Below are 13,345 nucleotides of genomic sequence, written 5' to 3' on the forward strand. Positions count from 1 at the left end.
CGGTATTTCCCGGCGTATTTTTTTTTGCGGTAAAATGCATTTTGTCTAGAAAGGTAACGTTTCTCAGATCCGTCTAATATCTATACTAGATATCTTGGTTGCTCAGAGCCCTGTCAAGGGCACACAGATGGATATTCTACAAAGGCTGCCTTATTACTAGCTTCGATGCGAACAGTATATTTGCAAAAAATTTAAATATCTCTTGCTCCAGCGCCATAAATAGAACATTGGACGTACCTGCCGAGATAACGACGTTAACGAATTCGATCCAGTTAGGCAAAACCCAAACTGAAGGTTTCTTTGCCCAACACGTACGCCGCGGCGGTGGTAGCAGCCACCACCGGGGCGCTGTACATGGCCGGCAGCGTCAGGGCCAAGAGCACGGACCAGGCCGAAGAGATGGCGATCGCATTAGCCCTTCCGAACCGAGAGTGCACCACAGTGATCAGTGACGTGAGACAGGCGACCTCGGACTAAGCTACGAATAGTGTCTCCCTCAGCGTTGAGGGTGTGCGGGGCCCTACTCCCCAGACGATAAGCGGTGACTATTAAGTGGTTCCCGGCGCACGCCGGCCCGTTGCGCACGGGCGAGAACCGCAACGAGGAGGCGGACCGGGCGGCGCGCGCGTTCACCAGCCGCGGCGCGAGCCCGAGCCCCCAACTTCATTGATTGATTGCAGGGTTTAACGCGCCGACGCAACCCGGGCGATGAGGCGCGCCGTAGTGGAGGGCTCCGGATTAATTTTGACCACCTGGGGATCTTTATCGTCCGCCGAAATCTCGTACACACGGGCGTTTTTGCTTTTCGCCTCCATCAGAAAAGCGGCCGCCGCGGCCGGGAATCGAATCCGCGACCTTGTGCTCAGCAGCGCAACGCCTTAGCCACTGAGCCACCGCTGCGGGTGAGCCCCCAACTTGCGGCGGAGGAAGACGACGAGGTGGTGCCACTCACCCCCTACAAGGACACCCTGGAGTGGTACCGGACTAACCGCCGGACGCTACGTCCCCCCCCCACCCTAAGCTAACGCGACGCGAAGCAGTGGTGTTTAGGCAGTTGCGAACATGTGCGCTGATGACTCCAGTGATAGCTAAACACATATGCCCGGAGGTGTACCCCAGGGATGTGTGTGTGATGTGCAAGAAAGACACGGCCACGGCGGCCCACATCCTGTGGGACTGCAGAAGACACCCGAGCGAGGCCACTGCAGCAGAGACGTTCCCGCCGTACCTTCTCAGTGCGACGGCGTGCAAAGACTACGTGATACAACACATGGCCGTCCAGCAAGTGTCGGACGCCCTCGAGCTTCAACGCCCGAAAGTGTCACCCCCACCCGGGGGTAAGGCATAAGTAGGTGACGGAAGCCGAGTGGCCGGCTGGCACGACGTGACGCCGCGTCGCGTTTGCAGGACAAATAAAGATGTTTTCTCTCTCTCTGTTTGCCACAATCAGACTGACTGTATGGATAGCCTTTAAACTGCATAAGTGCTGAACAATGCACGTTTATTTTTGGGGGTGATTCAATGCACCTTAGGTACTTAATAAAGCTTTGTAGGTGTGGAATGTTCTTATTTATTGTCCGCCTTAGCCGCACTGACAGCCCGAAACTCCAGATATCAGAGCGGGGCAAGAAAAGTTCTGTTTAAATGAAAGGACACATTTATTGCCTAAAGACGTAGCCTTCTATACATACACAGTTATATTCACTAACTTCATCTTCATTAGGCGAAACAAGACATGAAGGAAGGACTTATTTAAACACACAACTTAAATTTATTTAAAAAAAAAGAATATATATTTACACTACCGGCGCATGTTACACACTGATACTATGAATTGCATCACATGTTCTTTTCTAGATATGCTACTTCTTGCAGCGAGAATCCTAGGGATGGCTGGCTGAGATATTTGTCACTTCGTGTTTTGATTATGTAGGCTTCGAGTATCTCCCTGGTTTCTTGACAAGTATGTTTGGACAAGCGCGTGGTAGCGCCAAACCTTGCCGTGTATCCACACTCGTCACAATAGGTCGCCAAGTGTGAGAGTTCGTCTTTGTTGTTTATGGCCCGTTCATGTTCCTTAAGTTTTATATTGGCGCATCTTCCCGTTTGTCTGACATAGCTAGCTCAACATGATAATCCGATATCGTAAACCACCTCTGTGATACTTCTTGCATGCTGGGACCAATTTTTTGTAGCACAGCATTCACTAACTTGCATACCGAACTTCCTAGGTCGCTTCTGTCGCAGCTCAAAATTTTAAAGGGACATTTTGCATGGTGCCAGTTTACTCGGGGCCATATCGTTTCCCGCTTGCTGATGATGTGCCGTTGTCTCAAAATGCAGGTCAATGTGAATTTCCCGCAATAATCAGACACCACCCTATTACAGTCTTAACGATTTCCCTTTACAGACCGCTCTCTCTTACAAGTATCTTAGCATTCTTATTACTAACAATCTTTCATGCAACCTACATATAGAAAGCATAACCTCCGAGGCTAACCTAACTCTAGGCTACCTCCGTAGAAATTTTTCTCTCGCACCTTTCTCCGTAAAATTACTTTTATACTCTAGCTTCGTCCGCTCTAAATTATAGTATGCTTCTTCTATTTGGAATCCGGTTCAAATGACAATAATACATTCAGTCGATATTGTACAAAATCGCGCCGCCTGTTTTATCCTATCTAATTATCACAGAACTGCAAGCGTCACCTAAAGGAAAAACAACTTTAGGCGTTCGAAGCTCTTGACTCGCCGAAAACACTCACGAATTTGCGTCTCATAAAATTTATCACCATAACTTCACGTTTCCCAATTCATGGATTCGTCCACCGCCTTACGTGTCACCTCGCCGAGATCACTCACATAAAGTCTATGTACCTCATTCGAATACGGTCACACATTCCACATCATTCTTTCCGAAAACGTGCAAGGATTGGAACAATCTACCGAGCTTATTAACAAGTATTAAAAACCCTGATCTATTTAAGAATGCTTTAAATAACTCGGAATAAATTCCCACTGTGTACCCGAATTGTATACCTTGGAGTGCTTTGTATGATGGTCATGTTATTGATTAAGACCATATATATTTTATATACGCTTGAAATGCTGCCGAATGAATTCACCACTGTGCACCTGAATTGTACTTCCTTTATTCCTTTATGAAATTGTTCTATTGTTGCTGTTTAATTACGAGCAGTGCATCTGTAGTCAATTGGTTATGGTTGTAACCCCCCCTCTCTATAATGTATCCATACCCTGAGGGGAAAATAAATGAAACGAAAATGATGATGATGGTTGGATTTTTATGGCGCAAGGTCGACTAAGGGCAAAGAGCGCCAGAAAAGATGTTATTTAATGGTTGATGAGACTGTAAATAGTAAAACTGAAATGAAAATGAAATGAAACAGAATATTTGTTTTTGCTTATTTTCAAGTGGTCAATCATCGTAGCTGCCCTTGACACGCCGCTGACGTAGGGTGGAAAAGAAGAGCTTATGTACAGGACAGTTGATATATATATAAATTGTTCCTGTTCAACTCTAAAACAACAAAGGTTGTAGTATGCAGAATTAAATGGAACCTGCAACGGGTTTTTCAACTTTTTTTTCGAAATCTTAAATGCTGTGAGAACGTAGTCAACCAACACATCCAGCACTTAGATTACGGGGTCGCAAAGTACCTCAGCACCGAAATTACTCCTCTATGCCCTCCAGGTAACTTAAATACTAGTTGAATTGTAAGGTTTAACACACCGACGCAACGCACGCGATGAGGCGCACCGTTGTGGAGGGCTCCGGATTAATTTTGACCACCTGGGGATCTATAACGTGCACAGAAATCTTGTACACACGGGCGTTTTTGCTTTTCGCCTCCATCAGAAAAGCAGCCGCTGCGGCCTCTCGATAGCCTCTTTAAAAAGAAATCCATCAAATCAAAGCAGAAATGGAAGGTGCATCTGCTACTTGGAGAAAATCACGCAGTGCCGCTCCGTGCTAGCGACGACTATGGCTTCTCCACTGCTACCACGCGCGAAGAAAAGCGTGAAAGCGTTGGTTGATCAGATGGGCTGCAGAGTCCCTTTAAACAATGAAATATCGAAAACGCAGCATACGAAGGAATGCTCATGCAAGCTCGACGCACAAGAATTGACATATGTAACAGAAATGTAGAAAGACAGCAATAGATTTAGCGGCCAAGATACGGATGCACGAAGTACACCGAAACAAACAATAGTAAATGCACACTGCACCTCTAAACTGTTGTAATAGAAATATGATGGGATGTAATAATGCGTACGCGGAATAATAATAAAAGACACCTAAAACTATATTGCCATTGTCTAGGTTAACAATTTGTCCTTGAGCAAAAGTGCTGATACAAAAAATGCAGACTTTTCTAAGTTGAAATTATTAAACAAAAGCGTACGACTATCTCAAGTCGGCTTCTCAACTATATACAAAAATGGAGTTTCGCACCGTAAATACAAGCAGCCTGGCACTGAAATGTCAAATATTCAGAACCTTTTCATTAACACCCTCATGAAATTTTGCGGTACCCTAGAAACGCTCCACAGTGTGTTCTTTAAACTAAGTTTCACAACTTCGCTCAACTGCATGGCTGAAAAGACATTTTCAGGGGCCTCTAAATTCAGGTGTTGAAAGCCCTGGAGTCTTGTATTTATTAGTTTCTTATACATCAATGGTGTGACAGATTGCATTGCAGACGAAATGGCTGTAATTCTCGTTGAGCCCTCATAAAAATACTTAAGCAATAAAAATATGCCAACCAACGTTGATAACACCACGTTGCTACAGTAGGCACTTAATAGCTGCCTGCCAAGGTTTGGGTGGCCTCTTCGTAAGCAGAAAGATTATTAGAAAGCGGTGTGCTGGGTGCAAGTAAATGTTTCAGTTATCTGGGTTAGGCCAAAAAAGGGGAAATCAGGTCACGCATTGTGCGCATGCTAGGCAGATCATCCCAATGCACAAAGTTGAAATCTCGAGTGTGAATGGAAACAAGACTATGGGCCGTATTCTGAGTCCCTCCTTCACTCCATTTGTTCCCTCCACTCGGCTGAGGGGAGGATTCCGCAATGCTTATGCATGGGGAAATCGCTTTCAAGGATCTCCTCCACTGGAGGCTTGAGTGGAGGAAGGACTCAGAATACCGGCTTATGTGTAGCAGGGAAATACAATGCGTGTCAATAGTCCTTCAATATTCTCTAAACGGAGACACGTTGTTGGGCGCCAAAATTTTGAAACAGCAGTTATTATAAAGAGGTTTGGTAGCATTAAAGACTGACAGTGAGTGCCGAAATGAGTTCGTTCTGTAGAAAGGCTGAGATCGATACAAATTACCCTAAGGCCTTGGAAGCAGTCATCGGTGATTTATTTCACACGTAAGAGGAAAAAACCTATTCTCTGCTGTTTTAAGAACGCAGCCATGAATAAAACTTCACTTTAAGAGCCAACTGCACACAGATTTCACCTCTGCCGAATTCACTTTGAACGTACATTACGTACCCTAACACGAACCGGGACATGACTGGTAGCCCCGTGAAATGCGGGTTTAATTAATTAGAAGCGTTTAAATCGCAGGCGACGCTGCACCGGCCACGGTCGCGCAAACAGCCATGAAGCAGAAGGGACATTGCGGCCGGCCCCACGCTTTTTCCTACGGCCAGTCAGGAGAACCGGTCGAGCTCTGCAGGGCTCGCTTCTCCTATGACTGCGGCGAGAGCGAAGCGTTACGCGCAGGTTTTCACCGGCCGCCTGGCCAGACACGTGCGGCCGCTCGCTCACCGGCTGGGCCGGCTGGAACGTCAGTTCAACCTGGCCGTAATGGTCCCGCTCTCTATAATTTCTGTTTCAAAATCACTGATTTTTTATGGTCGTCGGCGTCACGGATTTCAGCTCTCCTGTATTGATTTTGCAGTATTTGTATAGACAGACTAAGAAAATTGCGTTTTCAAGAGGTTCAAATTTAGAGTGGAGTTGGCTTTTAAATATTGTGGAATTTAAAAGGCATGGCTTCATTGCTTTTTGCAATGGTGCCTCACGAATTAGTCGGGGAACAACTTTACCAAAAAATATTATATACAGAGATGCCACTTCTCAGTTGATTATGTACAGGTGCAATCATAACATTGGGCAATTACAGGGACACTGCTATTTAGAAAACTACACGTTGTTAAGCTCGGGCTGGTGATTTCCTCGGCCACGGCGCAATTTACAGATTTTTTTATGGCAAGCGACTCGCGCCAACGGCACTGGTTTTCCTCGGTTAAAATATCTTCGTTTCTCGAAATTATGTTAACGAGCATGGTAATTTGTCCAATCATATTTAACTGCAATTTCGTTTTCATTTTGATAAAATTCACCGCATTCAATATTTTATTCAGTATCACCCTGAAATTGCAGATAATGTCGTTTACTAATGTTTTTCGTCGCCTAAAACTGTATCTCACCATGTCTGCCGCTCCATTGATTGAAAACGATGACCATTAGCAGGACGTTTTTTCAGTAGAAATGTAGCTTTTATACCCACCGAATGCTATGTTTGCGCCCAGTTTTTGTGTCTACAACGATTGTACGTGTAGAAGTTTTACAAACAAAAAATACAAACACCCACCACAGTTTAGTCAACCCTAGCGTAAATTCGCTTGTGTATATCTAGGCCAGCAACCAGGCATTTTGTTATGCTATAATTTTTTGTTCATCATTTTTCAACCGTGTGTGATAAAGGTTGTCCAGATACCAGGACACTCAAAGGCATTCATGAGAGATACGGAAGGTATTTGGGTCTGACATCCTGTACCCTGCGTCTCATTGCATTGCAATTATGCACACCAACTGTACTCGGCATCTAAAAAACGAGTGCCGTGCTTCTAAGCATCCAGTTTTATGCACGGCTGGCACAAACACAATTTTTGCACAAACAACGACACACTTCGAGATCCAGGCAAGGCACACTTGAAAACGTGAAATACAAAATACACTATCACACCACTCACAAGCACGCCTCCCACAACAACAATGATGATGTAATCTGTGCTTTGCATGAATCCTAGCACAACGGCGCCCAAGTTCACCAAGAATGTTAGCGCGACGAAGATGTAGGGGACTTTTATTGTCCTTGGTGCGTGCTTCATGGTGAATCGAAGCCTCACGAGAGCGAGCATGGTCAACATGTTAAAGATGGCTGTGAACAACATGTAGATATTGACTGCAGCCCGAAGAGATCCAATGAGGTTGAGGGCGGATGCAATGGCACCACGGAGAAAGAGGGAAGCGGTGGGGACGGACGTCTTGACGGACACCAAAGACAGGAAGAACGGAAGGTGACCCTTCCTGGCGGCAGCAAAAGCGAGTCTGCTATTACTGAAGAAACCGGCAGATAGGGTTCCGAACGCGCTCACCGACACCACGATTGGCATAATTACGGCGCCGGCGGTGCCCCAGCTTTCCACACCGAACGTTAGCGCGACTGCTTCACTGGCGAGAATCTCGTTTGTTCCCAGAACGATGAAGTAGGCGATGTTGGTTAAAATGTAGAGAGAGGCGACTGTCAGCATTCCAAGGAAGAGGGCCCACGGAAGTATCCGTGCCGGATTCTTGACTTCTTCACCAATGTAGCACACACTCGCCCTATGAATAAAAGAAAAAGAAATCAAAGCGCCGTTCTTAAGAAATGATGGTTATGTCGCGCAGCTTTCGCCCATTCAGTTTGAGTCAAAGTCTGCGCCCGAAACCCAACCTGCTTTGGCCGTGTGGGAATGTCGCAATAGTATGGACATCAGCTCCAGATTTGATCCCGGCCACGGCAAGCGTTTTTTTTTTTCTTTGGACGCTTGGCGTGCCTTCACTTATCATCATTTTGTGAAACACATTACTTCGCTTTCTTTCAGTGCGTTTTGGCACGACATCGGAAGCCATCAGTCAGGCATAGAAAGCTTCGCTTTAAAGGGACCATGCAGCAGATTTTCAAAGTTTTTTGAAATCCTAAATGTTTGCAGAATGTAGTCACCAAAGACACCCAGTACTTAAATTAGGGAGCCGCAATGGACCTCAGCGAAAAATTACTGTTCTATGCCCATCAGACAACTTGGAAACTCGCAAAAAAGATTTTTCTCTCTTTCTCGGTCTTGACGGTCTTCGAGCGCCCGAATTCTGTCACTGAGGCCATGTAGCGGCTGTTGGCCGGTTTTTCTTCAGTTGCAGCGATGAACGCTTTTCGATAGAACCTTAAAAAATAAAGCCACAAAAACAAAGCATAAACGGATGGCGTATCTGGTGCGACGAACAAATCACGCAGTGCCGCTCCGCGCTGGCGATAAATGTAGCTTTCGCAGTGCTTCCAGACGCAAAGGAAAGAGTGAAAGCGCTTATCGAAAATGTTGCAGGGTCCCTTTAAAACAGGTAGATCCCGAAGAAAGTCGCTGTGCGCCCAGTAGAACAAATCAATCTCGGGAGCTTTCAGTTATACTTTAGTTTATTTACAGTTTTAATATGTTCCATAAATTTTTAAGGATATGGGCGTTGTACTAAATAGAACCTGACGTTGAAAAACCACCACTCGGGCAAAAGACGCCCCCTTTTTTTAGTACTCATTTTGTCCCGTACAGACATGCGCAGAACCTAATTTGTAATGTTGCTTTTTCAGCAGAAACAACAGACCCTTCCACTGACTTCTTCACCATTCAACTTTTTGGAATGGTGAAGACCATTCAGACCATTCCACTTTTTCTTCTTACAAGATTTTGTGACAACATGGTATTTTTCCTTGCCTCGCGAAGCAGTATTAAATCATTTCTTTGCGGTTATTTTTGTTCATCTCAATCACCTATATTACGCAGTATTTGAGCAGAAAAAAAAACAGCCACTCGGTCGCCGCTAACAAGAAAGTTTACTCCGCAAATGACTATGAACGCTTTCGACCAGACAATCAATACTAGCGGCAAAAAAGTACCTTCTTGTTTACACTGGTTTTGACCATACACCGCGTTTTGTGGACTACAAAATTGGCTCTGGGCGGAACATTGGAGTGATGTTTTCTCCTTTGACCGGCTGTAATATCTTCAACATGGCCGCTTTTTGAGTCATGTCTTTTAAGTGCTAATTTGAAGGAGGTGGGTAGGGTTATGAAAACAGCCGCTCGGTGGCTTTAGTTCTTGCAAAACCAAAGCGGTGTTCTGGCTCTGCTCTACTCATATTACTGCTATGAGGAGGACGTCTGTGGAGTAGTTCAAGTTCCGTATATTTCCACTGATATATCAATTTTTAAGAAAAATGCATGATTTTTGTGTTTTTGTTAATTCCGTTAGTTATTAGCGTGCAATTAGAAGCTCCCACTCACCCTCCTTCTGTAGTCACGTATGCCGCAAAATAGGCATTGGCCAGCCCACCAACCGTTGTATCGCTCGAGAAGTAGGGGCTGCGGAAATAATTCGTGCCTGAAAGCAACATTTATGTTCGTTTTTAGCATCAGGTAAGAAGCCCAAAATTGTATACTCTGCCTTCACATTTCTTTTATTTGGCAATGGGTGTTTTGTCACATAAAGTATGCAGAGAAAACTGGTGAGAAAAAAATTAACGCCGTTCCTCTCAACGTGAAAGCTGTCGGAAGTGCAGAGTAGTGATTCGTCATAACGGGCTGTAGCTCCATTATCCGCTCACTACTACCATAGAATGCCATTTAGATTTCCCGCCTCCGCAGTGCCCGCGCGCACCCCATGCGTGAAACAGCGACACCGGGAGTTCTGTTATTTTTGTGCGTGTTTTTTCTCCCGCACGTGCCGGCGTTACACTGCCACTTTTTTTCACTTACTATCGCAAAAACCAACCCAACGAGCATTCCTAAGGGACTGCGGTCACTGCGTGTTAATTAAGTATATTTTGCCTGAAATTTATCTCCAGTTTTCTTTGCGCTAAACAACGGGGAGATGTATGACAAGCGCCAGCGGTTCACGAGTTTCGAACGCTTATGCTATTTAAACCGCTTGCCTTTCGAACCCTCTGCGGGACGCCCTACGACGGCTACGCCGGGATCTACTTGGGTCCGTTATCTCGTTGCGCTGCCTGATTTCGGCAGCCGCTTGACATCGAGCGTTACAGCGAACTACGACACCAAGGCGAGCCCCTAAAGGGCTATACACTTAGAATGCAAGGAAGTGAAGAATGGACTTGGAGAGCAAAGGACAAGGGACGTCGGGGGTCAATGGGAAGGGCCTTCGTCCTGAAGTGGACGTAGATAGACTGATGATGATGACCTTGATGCAAGTGGAAGTATAAGTCTTCGAGCTGTTCATTGTCTTTTCCCAGAATTTGACGTTTTCCTTGTCTAACCAAACGCCAATAATTGGGTTGAACCAACTGTTCCTAAGCCTCTTCAGTATTGCATATTCACTGAACTTCGCAGAAGGTCTTTCAAAATGATCGGTATATCCTCACCTGTGAAAGCGACTATTACAGCTGTTCCAACGATGGAAAGGAGCAGCAAGATTTTTGATACAACAAGGGCGTTTTGTAGCTTTGATGACATACCAAGAGATACTCCATTCAAAGCAGTCGCTACAGCTGTAACAAAGCAAGGAAAAATATTTTTTTTTTACAATTATTTATCTCATCTAAACGCAGCAAAGCTGAGATTTGACCTCGTAACTCCCACAGGAATCCCTTCGGAAAGAGGTGCTAACGCCACTGGTAATACTGTCGGTTACGCTTATCAGCATCATCTAAATGCTTTACAGTCGATCGGAAGCGCTCCACGCAGGCACATTTTAATTACATTTTCATTATTTTACGTTCAAGTGCCTAAATAAGAACGCAATGCACGGTCAGATAATCGACTTCATTCTTCCAAATTTGTTTTAAGTCAGGCCTATATAGCTAGGATTGGGAGTGCTTTCATGCCCGGAAGCACAAAAACCTCGAGGATATACATGTATTTGAAGTGTGACGGTTCTTTATCAAGAAGCGTTCGAACACGAACGTCCATGTGTGTGCGCTACTGCTACGCGGCCACCACCAAAGTCGCACACTGTTCAGCATGATTGTGGACGTCAAACTCATGTCTCATCATTTAAATATGCATTTGAGGTAGATTAGTGAATAACAGCACCATGCGCAAGGTTACAAAATGACCCAGACCTTTAGCTTTCACGTTTTACCAAGTGAATATGCATTTGTGCGGATTAGTTATCCTTAGTCACCAATTTCAAGAGCAGTAGTGTTCAAATAAAGGTCTGTCCACGTTCGTATCTGTCTGTCGTAAGAATGACCGCTATGAACGCTCAAGAGCAACAAATTCCTCATTCCTTTCATTTAACTTCTGACACCTCTGTGCCGTGTCCTAAAAAGCTTCACTGGTCCCCCGGGCTCACATAGGGGAAAAGCTCATTTTAATTTTTCAGGGTATTTAATGTACAGAAGCATTTACCCGAGTTTTCTTTTCATTTTAGAAAATTTATGTTCGCAGCTTTGCCTCACCGTGGCTTGGCCAAACGAGTGGCGAAAACTAATTGTTATGGTTATCATCTAGAAGTGCACCACGCTTCCACAAAAAGATGTCAAGGACCATTAGTTGAATAACAGTGTTAGCGAAATGCGCAGGCTTGGGTCTGTCCTATTTATCCGCTCTGGTATGCCACCTAGGGCTGCTCATACTTCGAAAGGAGGGACGTCATGTTGTTTTTATTGAAATTGCGAATGCTATATTATGCACATTACTTGCAGAAAGAAAAACAAAACTGACGTTGTAGGACAAACTAAGCACATATCTTAATATTTTAGGGGGAAATTTTAGATTTTGAGCTACGTGCACTTCCTGCGCCATCCTCATCCTGCACAAGTACAGGTATGGACGCGCAAGGTAATTATGAAGCGTTTAGCGCTAAACCGTTAACTAACTCATCGCTGAAGCAGTTACCAGTCAGCAGTCAGCCTCGGTATAAACATTAAGTGTAATGGGTTTCGAAAAATATGCATCACCAATTTCAAACCCGCTCCGAGCGGAAAATGCCACGACTGCCCTCGTCATAATAAGAAACACAAAGTAAAGCTGTTCTCAGCAGAATCGCGAGTTTCTTCAGCAGTCTACCACGAAAGAGTGCGTGAGATTGTTCTCTTCTCGGCCGTGCCCTCGAACACACGCAAAAAAAAAAAAAACGCGGAAAGCAACACGACGTTTCCATGCCGTGTTTTAAAATCCTTCGCGTTCCACTTTGCGATGAAGGCTACACAAATGATAACCCGTAAGTCCGGAAACAGCGTGGCAGCCTAAAAAGCGGAACGAATGCAACACGTTGATTTCAGCAATTACGAGGAGCCAATCAGCGATTAATTCACTAGGGGGTGTCACAGCCCGCGAACTTGAATAGCTGTATATTCGATCGCAAGCAATCACTACGTTTATCCGCAGAATACTGTAGGCAATACAACACGATTTTATTAGAACAAAATACAAATTTAATTCATTACAAAGTCTGATGTGCCCCGATAACAATACCAACATTCTTATCAAGATATACAAAGAAAGAATGGCGGTAACATTAAAACACGTAAAGTAGTGGCGACTCCCCGCCACTTTCCGGTGGTTTTTCTATTACGACATTTGATTGGCGGCCGCCATCATAAGCCATCACCACGAAACACGACTGGGCTACTGTTGGGTGGCCTCTAGGTCCATTTCATCGCATTACTTGAATGATAACGTGCAGTTAATACAATCACTACTATGTGTTTTTATGAACATTTTACGTCGCTTGTGCTCATATTAAGCCACTGAAACGTAAAAATGAAAACGTTTTATATGTCTCGCATTTTTGAAATTAAAAAGACGTCCACCGGAGCTGTAATGGAGATGCATCAGCTACCAGAGACTAGTGTATTTTTTTTTCAAATTGAGTATAATTGTGTTTTGCTTTAACGGCCCCTAGCGTTCGGGCACATTTTTGAAGACGGAAACCTGGTGATTGTCAGACTTCTTTAATCGTACATTGTGTTTGCGTCTTTTTCTTTGTTTCCGTTCCTACATATTTTGAAACAACTAAACTCCGACAGGCAGACAGGCCACAATCCGCACCAAATATTCCCCACAGTCGAAGCACTCCTCCGAGGGCGCAAGTTCTACTGCTGCCATGTCACCTTGACTTTTCAAGTGGCGCTCACTAGGATAATTCATGTTCTATCACGGCAGAGTGCTGTGTTGGTGCACTGCAAAGCACTGAGCTTTTGCCCTGGCGACTCGTGCTCAAATCCCACCCGCACCCAAACGTGTTTTTATACGTTTATTTTTTATTTATCACCGAGGCAATTTTGACCATTTTGGTGCTCACAGATGACAAC

The 13,345-nt window shown here is 44.8% G+C and overlaps 1 protein-coding gene across 4 annotated transcripts in view; it reads right to left on the reverse strand.

Moving 5' to 3' along the window:
• Positions 1-901: 901 nt before the first annotated feature.
• LOC144142556 (b(0,+)-type amino acid transporter 1-like) overlaps positions 902-13,345 on the reverse strand; it is a 42,090-nt gene continuing 29,646 nt past the window's right edge. For all 4 annotated transcript variants that reach the window (XM_077674146.1, XM_077674144.1, XM_077674145.1 and 1 more), the window contains 3 exons: positions 10,451-10,576; positions 9,357-9,453; positions 902-7,648 (listed from right to left, as the gene is read on the reverse strand). In XM_077674146.1, the coding sequence (XP_077530272.1) occupies positions 6,889-7,648; positions 9,357-9,453; positions 10,451-10,576 (983 nt within the window). In that variant the 3' untranslated portion in view covers positions 902-6,888. The remainder of the gene's footprint in view (positions 7,649-9,356; positions 9,454-10,450; positions 10,577-13,345) is intronic.

The sequence above is a fragment of the Haemaphysalis longicornis genome, unplaced genomic scaffold (assembly GCF_048455015.1).
Source record: "Haemaphysalis longicornis isolate Haplotype H1 unplaced genomic scaffold, Haemaphysalis longicornis Haplotype H1 scaffold_6, whole genome shotgun sequence".
Classification (NCBI taxonomy): Eukaryota; Metazoa; Arthropoda; class Arachnida; order Ixodida; family Ixodidae; genus Haemaphysalis; species Haemaphysalis longicornis.